Source organism: Crocodylus siamensis, chromosome 4 (assembly GCF_052110815.1).
Source record: "Crocodylus siamensis isolate JL-2025a chromosome 4, ASM5211081v1, whole genome shotgun sequence".
In the NCBI taxonomy this organism is placed as follows: domain Eukaryota; kingdom Metazoa; phylum Chordata; order Crocodylia; family Crocodylidae; genus Crocodylus; species Crocodylus siamensis.
In genome coordinates this window covers 67,427,094-67,452,415 of record NC_143398.1, presented here as the reverse complement: position 1 = coordinate 67,452,415, position 25,322 = coordinate 67,427,094, and the positions used below count along the sequence as shown (strand labels likewise).

Below are 25,322 nucleotides of genomic sequence, written 5' to 3'. Positions count from 1 at the left end.
GTAGAGCTTGCCACGATTTCTCTTACCAGCTTAAGTCTATACTATTGTCTTGTGCCACTATTACATGTACTATGGTACCTCAACGTCAATAGTGCCCCTCCATTAGGGTTATTACGGTACCCTTCTCCCTCCAGGCTCAGCCAGCTCCCAGCCGGTAAACAAACAGTTCTACTCCCGGCAGGGGCCAGCAAGCGGGGTTCCAAAAGCCCGCTGGGGTTTTGCTCTCTGCCAGAGGCTCCAGCAGCACCCACCGTTGCTTTTCGAGTTCCCTGCAGCATGTGCCGGCGTGCTCCTCCGCCTCCTCTTTCCGGTTCTGCATTGTTGCTTCCTGCTTGTCCCGGGCTCTTCTTTATACTGGCAGGAGAATTATCGGCCCCTCCCTTCCCGACACACCTGGGTAAGGGGAATCTCTGCCGGGCTTCTTGGAGCTGCGGATGCGGGGCCGCTAAACCTTTGATTAGCCCGTAAGTCTTGGAGCCTGGTGGCTCCTTCTCTCTTTCACACCTACCATTTATGAAGAAATAGGGAAAGAGGAAGATGGAGGAGACAAACAGGACAAGAATAGACAGCAGCTGGGAACAGAAAATCATTATAACCTTGCTTAGCTACTCTTGAACAGATTATGATATGGCACCATGTGACCATCCGACAAATGCTTTTGTTACCTGTAAATGTTTATTCTTCCCTACCATCTCCTGCCTTCTCTGTTCCTTCCCTCTCTGTTCTGCTCTTGAGCCCCCACAAGCATTTAATGAACACATAGTTGGAGTTCAACAGAAAGAAAAGAGGTTAATTTAACGTCCAGGGATTGGGGCAGTCCTCTCTGTGGGAGGGGGCTTTCATATATTTCTCCATGAACCAGACTCCTCTCTCACTGGCAGGGCCATGACTTGGCCATCTCTTCTCCCTTCTCTTTTTTCTACTCTGTTGTGTTTCCCATCTAAGCTGTTCCCCTGCTGAGCCCAATACTGCTTTTAAGAAACAAGCCCAGTTACTTATGCTCTGTAGGCTCTGGTCAGGTGTTGTTGCTTCCCTCCTTGTTAAGTTTTACATACAATAAAATGAGCTAACTCCTGAAGCACTCTTCCCCTGGTAATAGAACAGGCTTTTTTCCCCCCCAAGAAGTTAAATTCCATGGAAACTAGGACAAATATGCAGAGTTAGTGAGGTAGCATACAGTTTTTTAAAAACTTTTCCCTGGCAGGCTGCTCTGAGTGGCTTCCTAGAATCCATTCACAAAAGAGAAAGACAGAAGTCAAGCATTTCAGCTGCAAATCTGGCATGGGGGGTAAGGGAACCCTGTCCCTTTACCCACACAAACAGTAGAGGGAGGTCCTGTGAGTGCCTGTGCAGGGACAACTAACATGAAAATCCAAATATAACCTCTCTAGGAGGGTATCATTGTAGGTGAAGGGTCTAGACTTGGCTACTACACATGTGATTCCAAGTCAGTTATGGTCAGGGCACATGTTGCTTGTAACCAGAAGAACAACAGAGTGTGTGTGCTAACCTTTCCCAAACCCCACCCAGTGTGGGGGGATGTGGGTACGCTAGAAGGAAGGAATAGGCTACAATCAGACCTAGACAGGTTACAGGGGTGGGCAGACAAGAATAGGATGGGATTCAACACTGACAAATGCATGGTGATGCACCTGGGGAGGAAGAACCAGCAGCATACCTACAAGGCTGGGAAACTCCCTTCTTATCAGTGCAGAGGCAGAAAAGGATCTTGGAGTCATCACTGATGCCAAGATGAACATGGGCCAGCAGTGTGGGGATGCAGTCAGGAAGGCCAACCATACCTTGTCAGACATCCACAGATGCATCTCAAGCAGGTCCAAGGAGGTGATACTCCCCCTCTATGCGACACTGGTCAGACCGCAGCTGGAGTACTGTGTCCAGTTCTGGGCGCTGCACTTCAGAAGAGATGTGGACAACATGGAGAGGGTCCAGAAGAGGGCCACTCGCATGATCGGGGGCAGCAGGGCAGGCCCTATGAGGAGAGGCTACGGGACCTAAACTTGTTCAGCCTCCACAAGAGAAGGCTGAGGGGGGATCTAGTGGCCTGTTACAAACTAGTCAGAGGGGACCAGCAGGCACTGGGGGAGTCCCTGTTCCCCCGAGGACTACCAGGAGTGACTAGAAATAACAGTCACAAGCTGCCAGAGGGTAGATTCAGACTAAACATCAGGAGGTGCTACTTCACTGTCAGGGCGGCTAGGATCTGGAACCAACTTCCAAGCAAAGTGGTGCTGGCTCCTACCCTGGGGGTCTTTAAGACAAGGCTAGACAATCACCTTGCTGGGGTCATTTGACCCCAGTACTCTATCCTGCCATGGCAGGGGGTCAGATTTGATGATCTGCTCCGGTCCTTTCCAACCCTACTAACCATGACACTATGAAACTATGAATCCCTACCAGTCTGGTTCCTGAAGCAGAGTTCTTGCTAGACGGCATGTTTGCTCTTTGTTTGCTGCATGAGCCAGAGTAGGAAATATCTGAGCGCAAACAGTTGTAGAGAATTACTTTCCCCTTTCTCCTGTACTGTTTCTTCCTATGCTGTAACCTGTGCCCACTCTCAAGCAGGGAGATGCTTATCTATAGAGAGCACTGGCTTCATCCAATATAACTATGGTATGCTTCTTGGTCTTGATATTTTTTTTTATTATACAAATATCTTAGTGGTGAAATGCTATTCTAAAAAAGCACTGAAATGCCATGGCACTAAAAGGGAACCCACGCATAAGCTTGCTATAACTTGCAAGACTGTTCTGCTAGTGTCAATGAATATGCTGGAGCATATATACTCACAAGTCTTGGCCTATTCCCACCCCAGCTATGGAGCTACAATCATTCAGAATCATCAGAGGGACAACCCTGGGAAATAAAAGCATCCTTTGGGGAAGTGATGTTAGCCAGAGAAGGGAGTGTATTCTCTGTCCTGGCCAAAGCAGGAGCTAATTGTAAGAAGTGAGGAGTAGGTCTTCTGCCTAGATGTGATTTCATGACAGCTCTGTTACAAGTCCCCATGCTGTCAGAGTAGTTCACCTTGTTGTCAGTGGTTCTGTTGAGTCGCTTCCAATCATTAAGCCCCATGGTGATTCTGCCATAATCTTTCTTTACATCTTTCTTAATTAGCGTGGATAAGAAAACTCCTGACAGAAGAGACCCCTGCTCCAATTTTGAATCGGTATCATTTTTGTTTTTCAATTTAAAGCTTTATGTCTGTAGCTTTACCTTAACTTTGACTGCTTGTACCCAGTCTTTTTGTGAAGCAACTTCATCTGTTTTAACTGCCAGATTTTTTTTAAGTGGGGTCTGTCCTGCACAACCAGACCATGCAGCTTTATATCTTATCACTGGCATCCCTGAAGGAAGTAAAATCCTGCAGAATAAACATTCTTAAACCCAAAGTTTTGCTTGGCAGAGAGATCAGTAGTGTAAATGTTGCATATTGTGTAGGTGTCAAGGATTTGAGAGGGAACAACACTTGTTCAGCTACAATTGTGTTTGAACATTGTGGTTGTGTCTTTTTTCTCCTGAGGATTACATTAATCAAAGTTTGCTTTAAGTTATTCGCAAGAGCCTTGTGAATAATGTTTCTTCAACTGGCACACATATATATAACCTTTTGGGGAGCACAGCAGGTGCCTACAGAGTGCATGAGAGGAAGGAATGAGGAAGGAGAAATAAAAAGGGAGGGAAAGGAAAAAAATGAAAAAATTAAAAATGCCTCTAAAATATCTCTAAGCATTTTGGAGAAGCTCCAGTTTAGTTGTAATGACATCAAGTGTTACACACATATGAATACATCCCTCTTACGCACGGTTCCAAGTAGCTGTGAGCGCAGATGAGGCCATAGTCTCAGAATTTCCTGTAGTCTTTGTTCCAAATCTTAAAGACAGAATTCTGTTAATTATTTAACTTTCTTTTAGTTTTTCAAGACTCCACAAGCCTTTGTATTGTGCTGAACTCTAAAACACTGGTTTAAAACTTTGATTTATGTACCCACACATTATATTTAATCCTAGCAATTGGTCTACACTAAAAAACACAGTCATTCTGTAGAGAGAGTTTGAGTGTGTGTGTGTGCGTGTGTGGATGCACATGTGTATACAAACATACAGAGAAGTCTAGGAGCACTGTTACCTCCCTGGAAGATAGAACTGGCACTTACTGGGGCAGTTGTCTTGGTTGAATTCTAGGCCCTGAAAGAGTAAAAACAAAATAGAGACATTGGTAATTCCATGCAGATGCCCAAGGTTATGTCCACAGAGAGAGAGAGAGAAAGAGAGAAATGCAGCTTTCTGTCTGCCCATGCCTCTCTCTGACCCAGTACTCAGTAGTTTTTTTCCTCATCTGAAATGAATTGCATGTGCCCTGATGAACTCAATTCATGTCAAACACTACATGAAATGTGATAATGGACATGAGGGTAGATTGTGCCACATCCCATTCATCTCCAACTGGGGTTGGACCTTTCCTGTCTTTGCATCCCAACAGATACCAAAATACAAGCTTAAAAACAAAAAACAACAAACCACATAAACTAAATACATGTAATTATCTAGAGGCTGAGAACTGTGACAAAGCAATGCTGACCATAACATTTTTTATTTTGGATTGATTGCTAGAATTGTGTTTATATTGTGCAGTATTATCTTTGCCAGATCCTACAAGCATTGTGTTGAATTCATCCTTCTCTTCACCACTGACTTAAAAAACCTTAAATCTGTGCTTCTTATCACAGACAGTTGGGAGGGAATTGCTGCTTCATTTAATACAATTCCTGGTGGACAAGGATCAGCAAGACCCAGTCATCACAAAGCTACTCGATAACACCCGGATTCATATCATGCCATCAATGAATCCAGATGGATTTGAAGCTACAAAAATACCTAATTGCTTTTTCTCAAAAGGAAGGTAAGGTGTGTGTGGAAGTGGGTGTGAATTTTTTTTAATAGTTAGAGGGGGCATGTCATAACAGGTGAGTAATTATTAATGCAGCCTAAGCTGACTTAGAGATAAATTTGGCCTGTAGTGTTCTGACGACATAATGCTATGGCACGAAGCTTGGCAGAGGACTGACTGATCCAAGCCTCTGCTTGTAAGTGTTTGTTCTTTGAGAGAATTGATCACAGTTTAAAGTGGTTTAAACTTTAAGCTACATATATCTGATTTCTAAATAGAAATACAACATCTCTGGATCCTTAGGGTGCCAAAAATGAAAATAGTCACAGAATTAATGGCAGGCAAAAGGACCTTTTCCTCATTTTCAGATTAGGTAGAGGATGGCTGTTTTCAGTTTGCTGGACAAAAAGGAGAAAATGTTTTAACACTACAGATGTTCAAACCCAGCTTGTTATCTCTCTCATCAACAAAGAAAACAATATAACAATTCTTAAACAATTTTGTCAATTTTTTTATTAAATAAAAGCACAGGTTCCCAGCACTGCCATAAACCTACTGTAAAACGCTTTCTGCAGCTCAGATGATTTGTGTTCTGCATCAGTTGTAGGCAGAATGGACCACTAGAGAGGGCTCTGTCCCTGAGGAGGTGCTGTGTAGTGGCTTCTACCAAAACAGTATTGCTCAGATAATTTAAGGCACTTCTTCAGCTGTCCACCCCAAAGCTTGAAGCCCATACAGCAGCCTTTTCAGTTCCAGATTTGACTTTCAACAAATTGAGATAGAAGCTGCTGATATGTCTGCCATTCTTCCATGATGGCTGAGCTGATGCTAGGTCAACAACAGGAAAATTATGTGAAGCCTCCAAAGACTAGGCTTTGGTTACACTGGCAAAATATCCATAGTGACAAAAAAAAGTTTAATAAGTTCATCCCATTGTGGGCAGTCTTGGTAACAGGGATGAGTGCAAACTGTGGTGAACTCATGGCAGCTATCGGGCGGAACCAGAGGCACAGCAGCAGAGCTTCTGTTGAGAGCTCTATGAGCTCACTGGCTGGTCAGCGTGGGGTTTACCTGGAGTCCCTGCTCACATGCAGCTGTGGAACCCAGGGGTAAGTGCTCTTACTGTTCACTTTGCCCTTCCCTTGCTCCCCTCCACCCCAATTACCCTTGATTTCAGCAGCAAGGAAAAGAAGGGACAGAGGGAGCCCAGGGGCTGTGCACTACTGCTGCCCATCCCCTCTCCTCTGTTTTCCTGCTGCTGATAGGGAAGGAAGAGAGGGGAAGAGCAAAACACAGTGGTACTAATTCCCTGGGCTCCAGAGCTGCTTGAAAGCAGGGTCTCTGGGCAGATGAGCATTCTTCACTGCTCATGTAGCTCACTGCTGAAGGGGACAGGGCTATATCCCTGTCAGTGCAACCCTGGATCTGCCCCATGGCAGCTGTGTAAGGAATTTGTTGTAGAAGGAGTGTTTGTGTAACACTGCCCTGCCTGCAGTCCTTGCATATTCTAATGCAAATTGCTACAGAGATCAAAACAGGGAAGAAAATTTAAAAACCTAGAAAAAGGAGAACAATGAGAGAGCACAGACAAAGACAAAGAAGAAATGACAGGAAGAAGGAGACCAGAGGAACAAATTTGGGAAGATACAGAAAAGCAGAAAGTAGCCAACACAACTCTTACTAATACAGTAGGAGTACTTGTGTAGCTAAGGATCAAGATCTTTTGGATCTTTTATTTTAGCTGCCATAGCAGCATTAGGGGGAACCAATGTGTCATGTAGATGCACATACTACTTGGCACACTACACAACTAAAGTAGGCCCTGTTTAAAATAACTTACTCCTGAAACAAGTAGGTCGTTCTTTTGTGGGGGGTTCCAGTGGCTGAAGCATGCTGGGGATTGACACTAAAAAAAATGAGATTGTTTAAAAGGAACAAATCCCTAGCTAAATGCTAATCACAGTGACTTTGCAGTAGAGGAGAAAGGAAGAAGTATGGGATTGGTGGAACAGGTTGGCACTCCAAATACTCTCAGACATGAAAAGGGCACCCTTTTGGTAGGTGCATTGTTTTTATTGCTTCACAGGATGAGGATGATGGCATTACAAGTGGCTCAGCCATAGGAGAGACGCATACGTTCCCAAACAAGTAGAAAAAACACGCTGTGCATTCTCTATTTGACTTATGCCACAATATTGTTTTTTCTGAGAGACAGAAAAGGAATCAGTGTTTCCATTTGAAATACTCTTGTCATGGTAGAATAATTATTCTATTGTATGCAGAGGCCAATAGCTTCTATGATGTGGAATTATGTGAGTTTATTTGATGGTTAAGTGAGAACAGGTTCATGCTCATTTACCTATGCACTGTTTAAATAATCCTGTTTCCTCCAGCCTCTAGCACATCACAGAAACAAAGCATTGTAAATCATTTAAGGTTGATCAAGTTGTTGGAAATGTCTACATGCAAGCAAATAGGATTTTGTTTTTTCTGTAAGATACAATATGAATCACAAAGATCTGAATAGGAATTTCCCTGATGTCTTCGAAAGTAACGGGGTCCAAACTCAACCAGAGACTGAAGCAGTGATGAAATGGATACAAAACGAAACATTTGTTCTTTCAGCTAACTTGCATGGTGGGGCACTTGTTGCCAGTTACCCATTTGATAACAGTTACTCAGGTAAGCTAATACCTGTGTTTCTCCTTTAAGAGCTTTAGTAACAAAAACCTAAATTCCCTGAAGTTTTGAACAGGGCCTTGCAAACTTAGAGCTGAGGGAGCGGGGTGGAGAAAAATGATTGATCAAGAGGAAGAAAATCTTTTAGAGGTCAAAAAGGTAGAAAAATAAAGTAAGAATCGACAAAGGCTTAAGTGCATTGGACTTTGCAAAGAAAATTAAAACAAACAGCAGGTGCTTCTTCAGCCATTTGAACAGGTATGGCAGGGCACATTTGGGGTGGTTGCCACGTGGCAGGGACTGCAGTAGAGTGGGACAAAGCCAGTGGAGAAGGCAGCCAAGTGAAGCCCCTGAATGTCATGATTAAGGGGGAAAGGTGTGTGGTGGAGCACCGTTGGGGGTGCTTGCCACTTGAGGACTTTCACAGGCTCTGAGGGGAACCTGCTTTGGCAAAGCAGCAGGGGAAACCTCCCCCAGGAACTATTCTAAGTGGGGAGGTGTGTGGCAGAACAGCCCCCAGGAAATGCCAGGCCAATTACCACCCTGGTGGAAGGCGAGTAGGGGAGCCTAAACCCCAGCCCCTGCCTTCGGCTGGGTTATTTAACATCGGAGGCAGTTGGGGCCAGGCACGGCTGCAGCCACCTGAGCCCACGTGGGGTGCAAGACCCCGAGGACTGAGAGTGGTGGGCCAGACACACCGGTGAGTGGCACCTGAGCCTGCGGGGTGGGGTGTTTGACCCTGGGCCCCAGCATAGGGGGCTGAGTATGTGCCTCAGTGGAGGCAGAGATGTAGGGCAGGGTACAGTGGGACATCTAATGGCCTTCACTAGAGTGGCAGTTGGGAGGCGTGGAGAGCCTAGCAAAGGGCATGGAGCCTAGCGAAGAGGCAAGAAGCCCAGAGGTTAGGAGCCCCAATTGTGTGTGGGGGGGGGGGAAGGAGCCCAGGGAGAATGAGGGGCTCAGAGCCCAAGGAGAGAGGCCAAAGTTAGGGGCTGGGATATGGTTACAACATGTGAATGCCGAGAGGGGCGAGTAGTGAGGCCCTCTGAACAGGGGCCCTGAGATGAGGCCTGTGAGGAAAGGGTGTGAAGTGGGCCCTGGTGAGCAGGGGCCTCAAGGGTAGGCCCTGCTAACATGGAGGCCAGGTTAGGTCCAGGTAAGCCTTCAGGGGCCTGAGGCCACAGGTGGGCCAGAGGCCAGTTGGGTGGGACGGCTGAGGAAGTGCCACGGGAAAACAATGGGGCGAGTCAGGAGCCCCTAATTCAGAGCAGCTGGGTGAGTGATGAGAGACAGAGTCACTCTGGTGTTCTGCAGACCGCCCAGCGCTCACTCGGATGAGGGTTGGGGGAGAGGCCCAAGAGGCCGTGTGCTTGCTGGCCGGGGAGTGCAGGGAAACAAGCCCCAGGACCCTTTGGGTGAGGGCAGGGTGAGTGTGGCCCCGGGAAAAAGAGGGGCGGTATGAGAGTGGCCCTGCAAAGGGGCAGTATGAGAGAGACTGGGTGAGGGGTGGAGTGAGAGAGGCCTTGGTCAGAGGGAGGCAGTATGAGTATGGACCGTGATAGGGAAGAAAGCAAGGCCTAACACTGGGATGAGTTGAGCCCAGCCTGAGACTGGAGCAGAGCTGTTAGGAATATCTGCAAGGTTTGGGATGCAGTATAGGGATCATTGGAGCTGTATGCATAGGCCCAGGAGAACATAGGCTTCCCGCCTAATTAAGACCTTAATTTTTGAACAACAAGGCATGGCAGGAGAGAAGGGTGGGCAGCATGCCCAGAGGCAGGTGGGAGACTAGCACTGTGGCTAGTCCGGGACTTCCCACTTTGCTACGCAGGAAAGAACCAGAAGGCTGTTGAGTTTGCTTGGATTGCTGGGGTAGCGACAGGGGATTAAGGAGGGGGCTGGCTTTCCTCTATAACATGAGGCATGGTGCTCTTCCTAGGATCATCAGAGCATGTGTTTATTTAACTAATTTCCTACCATTACAGATCTACCAAGCCCTTTTTCTGTCCTTTTTTCCTGTGGGATATGTTGGGACACAAGAAACTGATAGGCAGGTTTGAGGGCTTCATATCTTTTTGTGAAATACAGAGCTATTCATTGTAACATTGATCAGGGTCATACCATCACCATCTTCATTGCACAGATACGGTAACTACAGAACGCTATAGTGCCACCCAAGATGATGATGTTTTCAAATACCTTGCAAAATCCTATGCTTCCCACCATGCCATCATGTCCAGAGGAATTTCATGTAGCACTCCAAATGTGGAAAGCTTTCCAGGTGGTATTACAAATGGATATGCATGGTACCCATTGAAAGGTAAGAGTGTCAATGTTTTCCTCTCCTCTCCATTGCTTTTATTGTATGCTGGGACACAGGTTTGTTCCTGAACTCCATAACAGCTGTGGCTTTACCTGCAATAGAATTTTTTGAAGTCTGAACTGACTGCCAGTGAAGTTGGTATGTGCAGACATGTTGCACCTGTTATTGTGGACCGTGTAAAGCACAAGCATTTGCAGAGTCTCTGAACTAGCACATACGTGAACGTTGCCCCGAGCCTTTCTGGATAGGGATCCAAATCTAAACAACAGCCAGCTTCCACTGACTGGGTCTTCAGCTCCTCCCTCTGCTTAGGCCCATGTCTTTTGCTGTTGCTGTAGGAAAAATGCAGCTAGCTGGAGAGCTTGCACAGATCACTTCTGATTGACAAGCTACTGCTAAGGTTTCTCCTTTCCCTTCTGCTGTCAACCTGTTTTTGTGCATTAACATAGGTGCCCAAATATATTGAGCCTCTTGGGCCAAAATCCTACTACTTATACTTAGTCAATCAAGTGTAGGGCCACTACTGGCAACAGGTTTCATCTAGAATAGCTAAGATCAAATCTGCCACTTTCTTTTAGAAAGGAGACAACTAATACCACTATCACGTAACAGCTTTCTACCTGGCTAATTACTGAAATGAATGCACTGATTTATTTCTGTATGTAGTTAACCGTATACATGCTTCTGGTTAACCACACTCTGTGGCTTCATATTGTTACGGGAAGTGACACTGTACAAGTTTAGAAGGCTATTTTGGTCATCAACTGGTATTTTTTTCACCAAGCTTGATGAAGCCTTCATACTTCCCAAAAGTCTCCTTATTACTGACCATGACAGACCTTGTTTCAAATGTGGATTTGTCTGTCCCTGAATGGTTACAAACATTTTCACAAGAGTTTTGGAGAAGGGCTGACTAAACTGAAGCTAGCATTGCTCTAGGAAGAGCACCACACATTATAGCTGGAGGTGTTTGGGTTTTGTTAAAACAACAAGCTGGCTTTCCACGGGGGATTGTAAAACTAAGTGACTGCAGAACTGAAAAGTAGTTGCACTTTTCAGCTGGTAGTAGTTTGTCTGACTGACTTATACTTGCCTTCCCGAAATACTTCCTTAGATTGTTATGTAGCAGGTTAGGGAAAATTTGACATTTCCTCACCCCCTTCTTACCGACTGCTGCTCTCAACATTAATCATTAACACTTACTTTTAGGTGGGATGCAGGATTATAACTATGTCTGGGGACAGTGTTTTGAAATTACATTGGAGCTGTCATGCTGTAAATATCCACCAGAAGGAAAACTGAAGCAGTTCTGGAATGACAACAGGGCTTCTTTGATTGAATACATTAAACAAGTTCATCTGGGTGAGTAGGCTTTGTTATTTTAACAGGTAGTAAAGCTGAGCTGCTCTGACCTGGGAACAGAAATACAACCTGCTCTCCAGTGGCCGGCTAGAACTGAGCGCTGCTGCTATCAGGTTTTCTTGGTTCTTGTTGAATTAACAAGGTAGATAGCAGAGCTGTGTGTGCCCTTCTCATTTTAGAAACCAGATAATGAGCATGGGAAGCATCGATTAGAAACCTCACAAGCCACTGACCATGCAGAGGGTCAATTTCTACAGCCATTTGCATAAATACAAATCCAGAGACCTTGCAGCTGCTTGATGAAAGGGATGTGTTGACACTTCCACTGCAAGGCAGCAGTGGACAGGAGAGTTCTTTTTATTGAGTGCCACAGGGAGCTCCCAGGGCTCCCAGCCAGATCTGCCAGGACTTTGGAGTCCTGCTTTGGCTGCAGGAACAGTTTGCTGAATCAGAGGTGATTTGAATTAAGTATTGTGGGCCCAATGAACCAGAATTTTTAATCAAAACTTTGCTCCATCAGAAAATTTCCAGCAGTCTCTCTCATGCAGATCTACCACACAGCTGAAGTCACTAAAAATAATGTCTTGCATTCACTTGGAGATTCAGGGAAATTGAGTACAAACACACCATGACAAATCCCGTGGGCACTCTGAGTAGTCACACAAATATTTCCGCCTCTAGCAGTCAGTAATGGAGATGTGCCTTGCTTTCCAGCTCTGCCCTCGAATACTACAGATTTGGGAGGGAAAAGAAGAGGCACAAAGACTTTAGGATTAGGAGCTACAGGGGATTTGGCATTGACAGATGTGCCAAGCAACTCCTGGTTCCAAGCAACTCCTGTGCCTGGGAAAAACTGAGACCCGGTAGCCCCTGCCCTGGCTACCCTATCCCTGGTGGTGCTAAGCAACAGGGACAGGGCATCCTGGAAGTGTCCCCGATGGCTCCTGCTGGGTGGGCTGTCAGGGATCCAGTTTCTGTCCTTTCCTCCCTCCCTCTGCCTTGGAGGTGGAAGGGAGGCAGAGCAGAGCACTGTGAGATTGTGGAGGGTTAGAGACCTGGCTAGGTGTCAAATTTGTCTTGGTACAACAAAGGAGTTGCTGTTTGAATTGGCAATTTCTTGTGGGACTGCCGTGTTTGTGTGGCAAATCAGCCATTATTCTCTTGGGACAAATCCCTTTAATATTTGGCATGCTACCGTGCATTGTGAGAGAGATGCATATATCCTGCAACAATGCAGCATCCTGAGGGGGCAGCGGCTATTGTGCCAGCTCCAAAGGTTCAAAATCATTCACATCAAAAGATTTAAAATACTGGTCTAAAGCTGAGGCTAAAAAGAAAACACCCTGGATTCTCATTATTTGTGCTTTCTGGTCCTTTAGCATCTACTTGGGGCACATTTTTTCAAGTGTTTTTCCATGGTGTTGAGGTCTGAAATTGTACTTTATTCACTAAGATTCTCATACCACAGCTTGAAAAAAACAAAATGCTGCAAAATTTGGTAACACTAACCATCATGCCCATCTCTTGTAATACTGGCCCTTGTGGAAACAACCTAAGCACCTCATCTTGATCTGCACAAGGAGAAGGAATATTTGCCCATGTTCCCATAAACAGGGTCTAAATAGAAAACTTGCCTGTCAGCTCAGGGTGGCGACTCATGTCACCGCAGAGGAGCCCTTCCAGCTGCACCCCCCCAGCATCAGGGAAGCACCAAGCCCTGAACTACTTTTTTTAAACCTGTAGTTTGAGATTGAATGGCCTTTAATTTTCTGTGCAATGCAGTACACCTAAAATGGTAACTGTCACACTTCAGAGGGTCTAAGGGCTCTGAACAATTAAATGGCTGGAGCAGGGGGTAGATGGGAGATGGGAGAGTTTTTGTATTGGGATGTTCACTAACTAAAGACTAGAGCTTTGGTTTCCTTTCACAGAGACCCAGCCTGTGTAAAGAATTAGGTTTTTTAGCAGTGATGCATAGCGATGCTGCCTCCACGTGGTCAAAAACTGTACAAGTGGGCAGCAAGGAACGGAGAAGCATGGGTGATTTGAAGTGAGACCAACCATATATAAACGGCTTATACTCCTGTATAAGCTGCCTTTCCATTCTGGGCCCTGTACAGTAGCTTGTTTCTAGTTTCCATGTGAATTCCTCATGAATCCATGAGGCCATTCAGTGCTCAAAGACAGACTCGCTTGCATGTGCTCTATCTAATTCCTTGTCCTAGAAAGAAAAGGAAGGAGCAGATTTCTATTTAACAGAGCTCTGGTATTTTATAGTGAATTAGAAAGTCACAGGGTCTGTAGAAATGTAGCATTTTTTTTTTTTAAAAACATGAGTGTAGAAACTGGTTTGGATACCAGCAGGCAGGATGACACCATGCTTTAATTGTTGTAACGCCTTAGGTTTCCAGGCTACAAGTAAGGACCGTGCTGTGCCGGAACTGGGCAAGTAAAGCAGAGAAGTCTTGGGCCTCAGAGAGTGCATAGTTCATGGGATCTTCTTGGAACTGGTTGGGGGTGGAAGCAAGGAAGCTATCAAATACAGGTTTCCCTTGATTTATGCGGGTTCTTTATATGCAAATTTGCTCTTATGCAGTGAACATATTTAGACCCACAATTTGTTATATGCGAGGTAAATTCACTCTTATGTGCTCAGCATAGATGCCCCCACTGCCCCCCCACTGCCCAACAGGTAAGTTCTGAAACACCCTCCCTCAGTGGTAGAAGAGCCATGTGCCATTCACCTCAAAGGCATGCCAGGATGTCCAGTCACCATTTACCGTGCTTCCCAGTTTAACAGCCAGGGTGCTACAGCACTCCCTGGTGTGGCTATTCAGCTGGGCCAATCTGGACTGGACTGCAGCTTTCTCTGCAGTGTGACTCCAAGAGATTGTGCAGTGACCTGGCTGTTTCTGTTAAGGAGCAGTGTCTGGATGTTTTTTTGAAATACTTTTTGGCAGGGGGGATAAAAATCGACTACTTTTTTCTTTAAATAAAAAAATTGGATGCAATTATATTTATTTTTTGTTAAGATGCTTTTTAAAAAAATAAAACCATCTGTCTTGATATCAGTTTAATTTAAGATATGTTAAAAGATCAAAGATATATCATTTTGGAATAGGGATTATAACTTCTAATTATATACTATTTGAGATGATATATTCATGTAATCTTTTAAAAATTTTTATAAAATAGGTCACAACAGGCCATGGACTATTAGGGGCCCATTCTTATGGGTTTCCCAAAGGCTCCTCTACAAATTAGTAAATATTAAAAGAAAACCACTCTACCCAGTAGGACCGCTCTACCCAGTACTCAGTCTAGAAAATCCCTTTAAGCATCTCCATGATGTTTAGTTTCAGTTATCAATGGATTTGTGTCTCCAGAGAGAACATCCTTGTTAACAGCAGTATATGGAGATGACAACTAACAGACCTGATTATCTACCCCTCATCCCTCTTGTCTCTCTACAAGTTTGTGTACACAGTTAAGCCCTTACTTACCTCTAAAAGTGCAAAGTTTCAAGAAGTTAAATGAATAAAGGACATCAAACAACAAGAAAGCACTTTTTGTAGAAAACAATGATTAAATCAAGGCTTCCTGACCAATGATTCCAATCATGATTTAAATCCCTGCTTTTTGGAGTATAGCTTTTCCTCTTTGCTGTGTAGGGAATGGAGAGGATTATTCCTGCTGCAGCCAGGAATAACATTTCATAGACATTAGGGCTGGAAAGGACCTTGAAGATCAAAAAGGCATAACCTGAATAAGCTAGTCCTGTTACAGCCCACTTGGGGCACAGCTATACCACAAACTTCCTATGCAGGGCAGCAGTGGCCTTAAAAAGTCTGGCTGGCTCCATGCTGACTGCCTCCCAAACTGGGAGCTGTGTGGCTTCCTTCATGTAGTGCTGCAGATAGATCTGGTACTATTGCTCAGCAATGCTCTTTAACCTGCCAGCTGCAGTGCCAACAGCTATACCACAGCCTACGTGGAGAAGCACAGTTAAAGGCATTGTTGCCTGACCTGGCCGCCATGGTGATTTAGACGTGTCTCAAGTACTAACTCTTTCACCTCGTAGTGGAGGAAATAAATAGAACTGGCACTGAACACAGTGCATTCAACTTTGAAAGGACTTGCCCTGCCAGGCCAGAAACTGAACCTGACACTTTGTCATATTTGCACCCTCACTCTCTCTCACCCTTGCTCCTAGGTGTTAAAGGTCAAGTTTTTGATGGGTCTGGAAAACCCATACCGAATGCAATCGTGGAAGCTGAAGGAAGGCAACACGTGTGTCCTTACAAAACCAACAAACATGGAGAATATTATCTTCTTCTCCTGCCTGGAAAATACAAAATTAATGTAAGACTCTTGCTTTACTTAAATCTTGGTTCCTATTTATGTTCAGAGAGTTTTGGAAACCACAAGACAGTAAATACTATGAAATTTAGGACTTTTTTCATAAACATGCAGTATCTGCACAGGCAGAAATTCCACCTAAGTGTGGGTTTACCTTTTGATAGCAACATCAACCAATGCTGATCAAGCTGGCATTTAGGAAGTGAGCAGTTTAAGGGTTCAAGAGGCCTAATGTGAGCACAGATCAAAGGTGAGGTAGCAGCAGAGACTAGCATGACAGAACAAAACTACTGCCTGTCAGTGAGATGCTTGAACAGATTGTGCTTTTGCATATTTTGAATGTTTTTTCTACTGATGCTTTCAGTTAAAATGGAGGTGGTAATGAGGAAAACAGGTTGTGAAAAAAAATGGCACCTTTTCACTGTGTATACAGACCTGTTTGCGAACATTAACTACCAAAAATGTTTCTTAGAAAACTCTTCAGGATTTTCTGAAGATTGCATAGCTGGACAAACCTTAGCACCTAGGTGCTGAACCAACCAGCTAAAGACTTATGTGACCTCAATATTGGTGACAAATGAAGTTACTCACTACAGGAAGTAGAGCACATTGTTCTGTTAGCCTTAACAGGGCTGGCACAACACACGTGATCTACACTGTGCGTGTAAAGGGCACTTCATGCTCCCACTCAATTCAACCACAGACTCCCAGAGTGCCATGGGGCTCTGTATAAGAGGATAGGATCTAGAACATGTATACGGAGAAGACATCTCAAACCTCCCTACTTTCTGTATTAAATGATTTCTTTCTCCTTTGAGCTGTTGCCCATAGGGCCATCCCAGTGTTGGTGATCCCATACCTCCACGGGAGATAGTCTCTTGCAGCCCTAGGCAAAAACAAATTGCAGGACTGCATTCTCTAACAGAGAGTCTGATCTGGAAGCTTCAATGGTGACAGCGCTCAATGACAATAAAACTAGAGGCACATGTGGCTACCTTGTGTCTCGCCTACACATCTGCATTCTTGAGAAGTCACAGATGATAGCTGAGCCCTGGTGGAGCATGTGCTCTGACCACTGCTGAAGGCTCCATCTTTGCCATCTTGCAATACACCACAAAATCAGATTTACTTTTACAGCATGTAGATGGAGATTGCCCTGTGCCCTTTGACCTTTCCACTATGGCAGCACAGAGCCACAGGAGTGATCTAAAAGTCATCTGTAGCTAGAAGACCAGGTCTGCCTGACATCTCAAGTATGAAGTGATGCCTCTGCCTTTGAGAAGTGCTGTTTTAGGAAGAACACTGTCAGACAGGTCTGTTGGCTGGGGAAACTTTAATAGCTTTGGGCAGAAACTTGGAACACATCTCCAAGGAGACCTCATCTAGAAGGAACATGGTGCCTTGAGGATTTGCCATTAGCAGATGGGTCTCGCCTATTCTTGTAAGTAAAAACTTGTCTGCTGACCAGGAAGAAAAGAGGTTAGGGTGACCAAGTTATAGCTGACCTGCACCTGGTTCTGAAAAGTCCTTGTGCTCCAGAGACAGGGGAGCTGCTGGTGGAGAAGCAGCAGCAAGCAAGGCCAAAAGATCAAGACCTTGATCTATGTGGTCTTTAAAAATCAACCTTTAAGTGGTTTCAATACTGAAGACCAGTCCATTTACATGGACATAAAAGGAGACTATAGACTCTGGGAAGGGTGTCTCACAGGCCACTTCTCTCACTGGAAAGGTTTCTGGATTCTTAGCAAGAGGCAAAGGAATAGGAAGGAGATAGCCTTGCAGGGGAAGGGCGCACAGGTCAGAGTCCAGGTCATTTCCAGAATGATCAATGAGCAGCCTCTCAGATAAGAAGCCCGGGAGCAGCAGTTCAAAGGCTGATACAGAGGGCCTTCATGCCAATGAGGGCTCCAGCATGGAGTCTGATGCTGACAGTTCAGACTGGCCTGGCACCTTTCTTGGCAAGACATCAAGGAGCAATATTGACACAGAAGGTGCCCTAATGCCATGAAGGGTGGCAGCACCACAGGTAATGGATGCTGGCAGCTGGAGTGAATGCAAGAGCTGCTTTTAGTTGCTGTATGCCAGTGGATCAGACGGTGCCAATTAGAGATACATCACTCCGATATTGGATCGGTACTGATACAAAGAAAACTGGCTGTATCAGATATCAGCCCAATGGGGCCAATAATTTGGCTGATAAATGCCTGTGCACAGCTGCAGCGCATCACTTGGGCAGCAAGGAACACAGCTGGCAGCTGGAGAGCTGCCTCCAGCTGGTAAGTCTGGTAGGGTGGAAGGTGTGGGGGTGAGGGGGCAGATCCACAGCCCCTGCAGTGAGGGAGGGGGCAGGGGCATGTACCGCCCAGGCAGCGGGAGAAAGGGGAAGACTGTTCCTGCTACTGCTTACACCCTGAGAGGGGTGTGCCCCCCAAATCTGTGCAAGGCAGGGCAGGCTGCAGCTGGGGCTCTTCTCAGCAGGAGCTGGGCATGTAGCGAGCGCCAGCGGTGCTGGGAGGATGCTGCATTGACCCGATTTCACCGCCACTCCACTCCCAGTGCAGCCACCACTGCCAGCCACCAGTGCATCCCCAGCTCTTCCCAGCAGGTGGCTGGAGAAGGGGCATTGAGCCAGGGCTGTGCTGGCGGCAGCACTGAGAGCGAAGCTGTGGCCAAATCTGGGGTGGATACAGCATTCTCCCAGTGCCGCCAGTGCCTGCTCCAAACCCAGCCACCACTGAGAAGAGCCCCACGCAGCCTTAGTTGCAGCCCGCCCCACACAGATCCAGGGGGGGCACAAGCCCCCTGCCCCTTGCCCTCCTGGGATGCAAGCAGCAGTAGGAGCCACATTCCCTCTCCCCTTGCTGGGCAGCGCCTGCCCCTGCCACCTCCCTTACTGCGGGGGCATTGATCTGCCTCCCCCCACACACTGCTTCCCTTCCTCCTCCTCTGCCACCATACTACTTACCAGCTGTATCAGAAATTGGATTGCATCAGCCCCAATAATAAATAATCAGCCTTACCCAGAGAGGCTCAGGGAGAAAAGATGTCATTTTAAAAATAACAGATGTGACTGCACCCAGGGAAAGGATTGGTTAAGCAAGAGACTGCTATTTTTATATGGTTATTCTTCATGGTAGAAATGTGTTTTAAAAACAAAGAAAACAGTGACATCTGACATCTGTCACAAGACTGACATCTGACTAGTGTGGTTGCTTTATGCAAGCCTCTTCAGACTGAATTTTCATTCCTGTTACCTGATGCAGACTTAATTTCTTTCCTCTGATAGGTGACCACAAGTTTAGTCATCCAATAGTTTTCCCCTCCGAAGGGTTTCTAAATCGCATTGATGACCAAGTTAACCATTCATTCTTTTAATCAACACATAAAATAAAGCAAAGTTAACTAAATCCTAACTGAAAAGGAAAATCAACTAATCATCACTGAAAAAGATTGCCAAATGAGACCATATTCCCACATTATCTGTATTTTTCATTGTAGATAGGCTAAAATATTTGTAAAAGATGTCATACTCTTCTCATTTAAATGGCTAATTCAATAACTTTAACACATTTGGACGACCACCTAGGCTATGCAAAGAAGCACTCAACAATGTTTGTAATGGAAACTATACAACTAAAATGACTTGAATGAGCAAACCAAGCTAGTGTGAACCCTCTTCTATTTGTCCTTAGGCTACAGTACCCGGAGTTCCATCAAAACTGAAGCAACTGGACATACCAGATGGGACTGCTAACTTAAGTGCTTTCAGACTTGACTTTACTTTCCCGGATTTCATTCAGACACCAAAGGAGCTTTTGTGCCCTACAGAACCTCTTTATCAGATCAGTTCTTCGACAGCTTTCAGACCTACTCTGCTGCTCTTGCCTTTAACAACCCTTTTGCATGCAGTTTTGGAATAAAGCCAAGAAAGAATAAAGGAAGAAGTGAGGGTGTGAAGCTTTGCAGATTAACATACAAGTGTGTTTTTAAAGCAAAGAATTATATTTGCAAAAGAATGTATATTGTACAATTGAATTCTGCAGATTTTTAATCAAGTTTACTATATTTTTATAAAATATTGGCAGGACAATCCAAATAGTTTTGATAATTTGGCTATCCCAGACTGTCCTATTTTTATATATTTTTAATCAAAACTAATTATTGTGTCGTTTATACAAGATAGACTTTACAGAATGTGAATACAGAAACTGGGGACTTATTTGTTAACACTTTTGTACAGTTTGAGATACAGAGAGTACAAAAAGAAATGAATTGCAAGTATTTTTATGTACACTTCACACATACTGACTGAAACAGAAATGTGTGCCTGAAAAATATTAGTAGGCCTAGCTCTGGTCTTGCACCAGTAAAATCAGTGCTAAGTTCACTGAAGTCATGGGGAGTTCACTGAAGTCATGGGGAGTTACATGAATAAGAGATCTAAATCAGACTCATGGGGCAGGTTTACATCTGTCATTATAGCAAAGTTACAACTGTGCTATGATTTAGTACTTCCTTCTAGCATGCGCCGCACATACCGTACTGAGCGGTATGTGCGGCGCATGCTTATTTAGCAGCTACTTTATTATAGTGATGCGCTATACTGGGGGAATACATCGCTATAGCTAAGTAGCTGCTGGTCACGTGTAGACGCACCCAGTCTCTAAGGAGACTATTATATACACGCACACAGACAGGGCTGGTTACGGCTTAAATTAAGAAAAGGGATGAATAGCAGAAAGGTGAATTTTATGAAGAAAGTGGGAAAGAAACTCTCAAGCCCTTTCTTTAGCCAGCTTTATTTCAGCACCCTCTCTTAATCTACCTGCACTGATAAAGGACAATACTCAGATCCTTCTGAACATGTAGTATTCCACATTCTGTTTTTACCAATTTTTTTTTTTTACTGATAAAGTTCTTGATTTTTTTTTTTAAGTCATTCAGTTTTTACTGATTTACACCTTTTTTCAGTTCAAATCCCTGTTAACCAGTATGAGTGGGGAATAGCCCATTCCCCACTTGTGTGGGTTAACAGGGATTTGAACCAAAAAACAGGTGGTGCTGGTAAGCTAAAAGTGCTGCTGTCCCTGTTACTTGAGGCACAGGTTTCTGGCTGGATGTGGTGGGGGAAAAGAGGGTGGTGGCTGCATGGGGGCCAGGGGAGGGTGGAGGGCAGCCTGGGCCGTGGGAATCTCTCCCGGGGCAGGTGGGTCCGAGCTGCACCCTGGCGGCTCTGGCTTCAGCCCTACCCCGGGTGCTGGGAACTGCAGGCCCCCCCTGGGTGGGGCAGACAGGAGAGCCTGGCTCCATTCCTTGCAGCAGGTGCTGCACTCAGCTGCTCTGCATGGGCCCCTAAGGCTGGAGCTGCTGCCTGGGGGCACAGGGCTCCTGGCTCTGACCCCAGGCAGGGCAGGAAGTGCCAGGGCTGGGTTCCCCCTTCTCCTCCCCCACATCCGGCTGCACGCCACTCCCTTCTCCCCAGACACCAGGGCAGCCCAGCAGGGGAGAGGCATGAAAGCAGCCAGGGAAGAAAGGCAGGGTGCAATGCCATGTGCTTCCTACCGCTGATCTGGGGGCATGGGCCCCCTGAGAAGGGCCCAGCACAACCCCAAGCCACAGCCCTCCCAGGGGGTGTGTAGCAGCAAGAGCCACGCCCCCTTGACCCTGCACCCACCTACAGCTCCCCCAGCTTTGCTCCCTGCTGCAGCCCCAGGAATGGCTGATGTGCTGCGCTGCACCCCTCCCCCCACCCCTTTCCTAGTCCCAGCCTTACCTCCCCCTCCCCACTAATTTTTCCCCAATTCAAATTGATTTTTTTTACTTTTCTTCTTTTTATCCTGATTTCATCCAGGTTTTTGTTTTGAAGATAAATCAGGGAATTTTTTCAGGGTTTTGTTGGTTTTTTTTAAAATAAAAACTGAGAACGTGGAACACTATGAACATGCAATACCGTGGACTTTAATTTTTATTCTTTGGTGGGAAGGAGGTCACTGCAGTTCTGTAAAATTGATTTAGTTAACTGAATTGGCTAACTTTATCTTGCCAATTTTGCACACTGATACTACTGCTTACATCAGACTTTTTCAGGTTGAGCAATTAGTTTAGCTGTCTTTTTCTTACATTACTTCTGACCATGTTTCACAACCTTACTGCTTTTAACACAGTTGTCTAGTTGGCTCTTTTTCTGATCGTACTTTAAGCATAGAAGTCTACTGTTATCTCATTATATAAAATGGAGTGTGTCACAGGTGTGAACTATAACAGGGCCTTTGACAATTTTCTTATGAAATATACACTATTTACCACTGTTCACTAGCAGTGACATTGTATTTGGGATTGCCTGTGCAATTAATGTGTGTTCACAGCAAACCAAGACCTGTAGCATTAATTACTTATGTACCTATTTTCTGGTAGTCTGTTTCACATAATCCTGCTTCAGGCCAAATAAACTCCAAACCTAAAGCCTGAAGTTTGTTACCATATTAAAAAATTCTGGGAAACAATGCCATTTTTTGCTATAGCTTGGCATTTTTCTGTGCTGGATGGAAAAAAATTTAGATCAATCCAGTTTCCTCTGATGGCATCAGCAAATCAGAGTGAACAGATTTATATACAAGTCCAGTAAATATTTAACTGCGTAGTGCTTAAGTTCCAACTGAAACAATCCCATACCTGTAATTGGTCCTACTAAAATAGCTGTATGTTCTTAAATAGGACTTAGCTGCTCTTTTACTTGCATAGTTACTTCACAGATTGCATATCCGCATACTGAAATTTAGTTCACTTACTGAATATGTTTGATACAATTTGTTACTGGTTGTAATTACCAGGGATCCAGGTTTTCCATTTGCTGCAGGAAAAAAACCACGCATTTCTCTGTTAAAGGAGAAGAAAAAAAATCTGCATTTTTTCAGTGAATGGAAAACCCAGATCCCTGGTAATTACAGATTTCTCCTTTAAAAAGGAGAAAAAATGTGAGAAATGTTTACTGATATGCTTACAATTTTAAAGCAATTTGGAAGCCTATTAGTGCCTCAGTGAAGCATATGGGGTGGGAGGTATACACACAAAATCCATACAAGTGGCGTTTCATTTTAATCACAGAAAATCATGGATTTTAAGATTAGAGGATTTGGGATTTTTTAAACAGAGAAAACCAGGGTCCCTGGTAATTACCAAAGGTACTTACGTATATGTAGTTAGCAGTATTTTAATAATGCAGTTTTATTGGACAAAATAACCAGCCATGTCCAAAGTAACAGACTTCTGCTCCCTCTCACCATAAGAATTTTCCTCTGTTGTTAATCTGTTCTTGAGGAGGGAGCCAAGGATCGTTATTTAACTTTTGTTAGGGTTTAAAGATGAGCTCCTCACTAGTCAACGCACTCCAAGAGAATACCATGGATGGCCCTACAAACCTGTGGCACAGGAGAGCTCAGAAGATTCCTGCTGGTAGTACTCACACATGGTTCAGATTCTGTCTCAGCGAACCTGGACAATACATCTTCAAAAGCACCATCCAAAACCTGCTGAAGGCATTGAGAAGAATTACTTCCATTTAAAAAGACACTTTAGAAGCGTCTTTTTAAAAAAAAAAAACCTCACACAGCCTGATTCAAAGAATCAGTAAAAAAAGGAAAATATTAGCTGGAACAAGAATTTGTTCAGCATTAAGATCTCAGTTCTACCAGGAAAAATAAGTGCTCTGAACTTGCAAATCTTTTGAATTAAATTGCTTTGATTACCTGTAAAAGATTAAGAGACAAGTGTAGCAGGAATATATTAAAAAAGGTCTTTATTCAGTCTGCACTATTTTTAAACAGAAAATAAAATCTAAAATTCATCAAGAAAGTTGCTTATTTCAAACAAGAACAAGATGTAAATAGGCAGCCAATAATAATAATATTCCTCTCTCCATCCCCATCCCCCAAGAAATGAAATTACTTCTCTTCAAGTGAACTCGCTCACACGTGCACTTTTTAAGTCCATTTCATTTTAATGGAAAGTTGAAAACAAAGTTGAGTACAGTAAAAGCCTTGTTTTCCAGCATGAGTGGGGAACGGGGTGCCGGGTATCTAAAAACACCGGTTACCTGAGGCACAAGGGTTTCCGGCCGCATGCAGAGCAGTGGGTGGCGCAGTCACATGCAGAGCAGCAGCAGCACAGGGCGGTGGCTGCTGCATGGGAGCTTTCCCTACTGTGTCCAGCCAGAAATGCCAATTAGTAAAATACTGGATAACAGGGCTTTTACTGTATTTGTTATTACAAATCCTTTCTAGAATACTTAATATCATAAGCCATTAAAATCATCCATGTACCTCAGCTCCATGTGTAGTGGCCTCATTGTATAGGTATTTGAAATTACTACAAAACAGTCTTTTATGTCAAGCATTAAGGTCCCAGTCCTACAATGCTTCTGTATTCAAGAGCAATAAGATATTTTAGGTGCAAAAAGCCCTGCAGGACTAAGCCTGTATATTTACCTTTTCTTACTCTTACCACAGTAGTGCTTATCCATATTACCTGAAACATTTGAATTTTCAGCCAAAAAAACTGATGCCTTTTTAAAGTCAGCCTTCTTAAAGTAATATACCGATAAAATCAGGAGACAGGTGCCATTCCTATACTACGGCTAATAAAAATCTAGCATAAAATTTATTACAAAGATTTGTTCACTTGGAACTTTCAAGGTGCCTGTGTTATTACAGTATAACAGCGTACAGTACTTGGAAGCAACAACATAGGCTTTTCTTCATTTTTTAAAACATTTTTACTGGACTGTAAGGAGGTTGTTGCATAATTTTTTTTTTAAAATCCTATTGCAAATACCCCATCTGCACCAAAACGAATTTATTTTAGAACTGTGTAAATGTGGAGTTTGGTTTTACCTTTATATAAGATGTGCACAGAAGACTCCACTTCTGTTGGAACTGCTTAGGCAATCTTGGGTACAAATTTCCATGAGGAAAATTGCTGAGTTTTTCTTCTAAAACAATGAAGTGAACACAAAGGCAGATGCATTTACAGGAACACCCTCTCCCTACCCAAGACCCTCACACACTCAAAACCAGCCCATTTCCAATATGAAGTTTTATCTTACTCAAGCACAGAAACAAGTGCTGGTGACATCCCGAGCCTAACCAACACTACAGGAACAATTTGAAACATTAATAGAAAAGACACAAGCACCATCTTTTTTGGGGGTACTCTTAAGAGAAACATTTCGAAGCATTGTACCTTTTGTATTTAACTGCTGCCTGCCTGAAATTTTACGAAGTCAAATCTATGGACAAACAAGATCCTTGTTCAATGGTTTTAAAGATTTTGCTGAGAGATCTTCCAGGTTTTTCCTGCTTTGCTGGTCATTTATTTGTAGCCAAGCAGAACTCATTATCAAACAAGGTTTCCTTCCATAGTCTTTGAGCTTGTGTTAGTTTTCCACTGAATGAAATACAACATGAAAAGCACAAGGAACCAGTCTTCAACCTCTCAGTTGCAGCCAGGGATGTCGTGAATCTGTGGAAAGCGGGTGGGTGCTGAAGAATTCTTGCTACAATAGCACCAATCAGGACCTGTTGGATTTTCAGAGGACTCCAGCTGCTACATTTTTTTTTTTAAATACTAATTTTGCAGTTTTAACTTCCCAGTTTCATTAACAGAAAACTCTGTTAATGAAGTACATAGGACC

General features: G+C 44.3%; 1 protein-coding gene across 1 annotated transcript in view; it reads left to right on the top strand.

The window, feature by feature from the left end:
* CPM (carboxypeptidase M) overlaps positions 1-25,207 on the top strand; it is a 71,034-nt gene extending 45,827 nt beyond the window's left edge. Inside the window, exons 3-8 of the mRNA XM_090042503.1 lie at positions 4,751-4,923; positions 7,409-7,593; positions 9,734-9,910; positions 11,123-11,275; positions 15,489-15,637; positions 19,327-25,207. Coding sequence (XP_089898629.1) covers positions 4,751-4,923; positions 7,409-7,593; positions 9,734-9,910; positions 11,123-11,275; positions 15,489-15,637; positions 19,327-19,554 — 1,065 coding nt within the window. The 3' untranslated portion in view covers positions 19,555-25,207. The remainder of the gene's footprint in view (positions 1-4,750; positions 4,924-7,408; positions 7,594-9,733; positions 9,911-11,122; positions 11,276-15,488; positions 15,638-19,326) is intronic.
* The last annotated feature ends 115 nt before the right edge of the window (positions 25,208-25,322 follow it).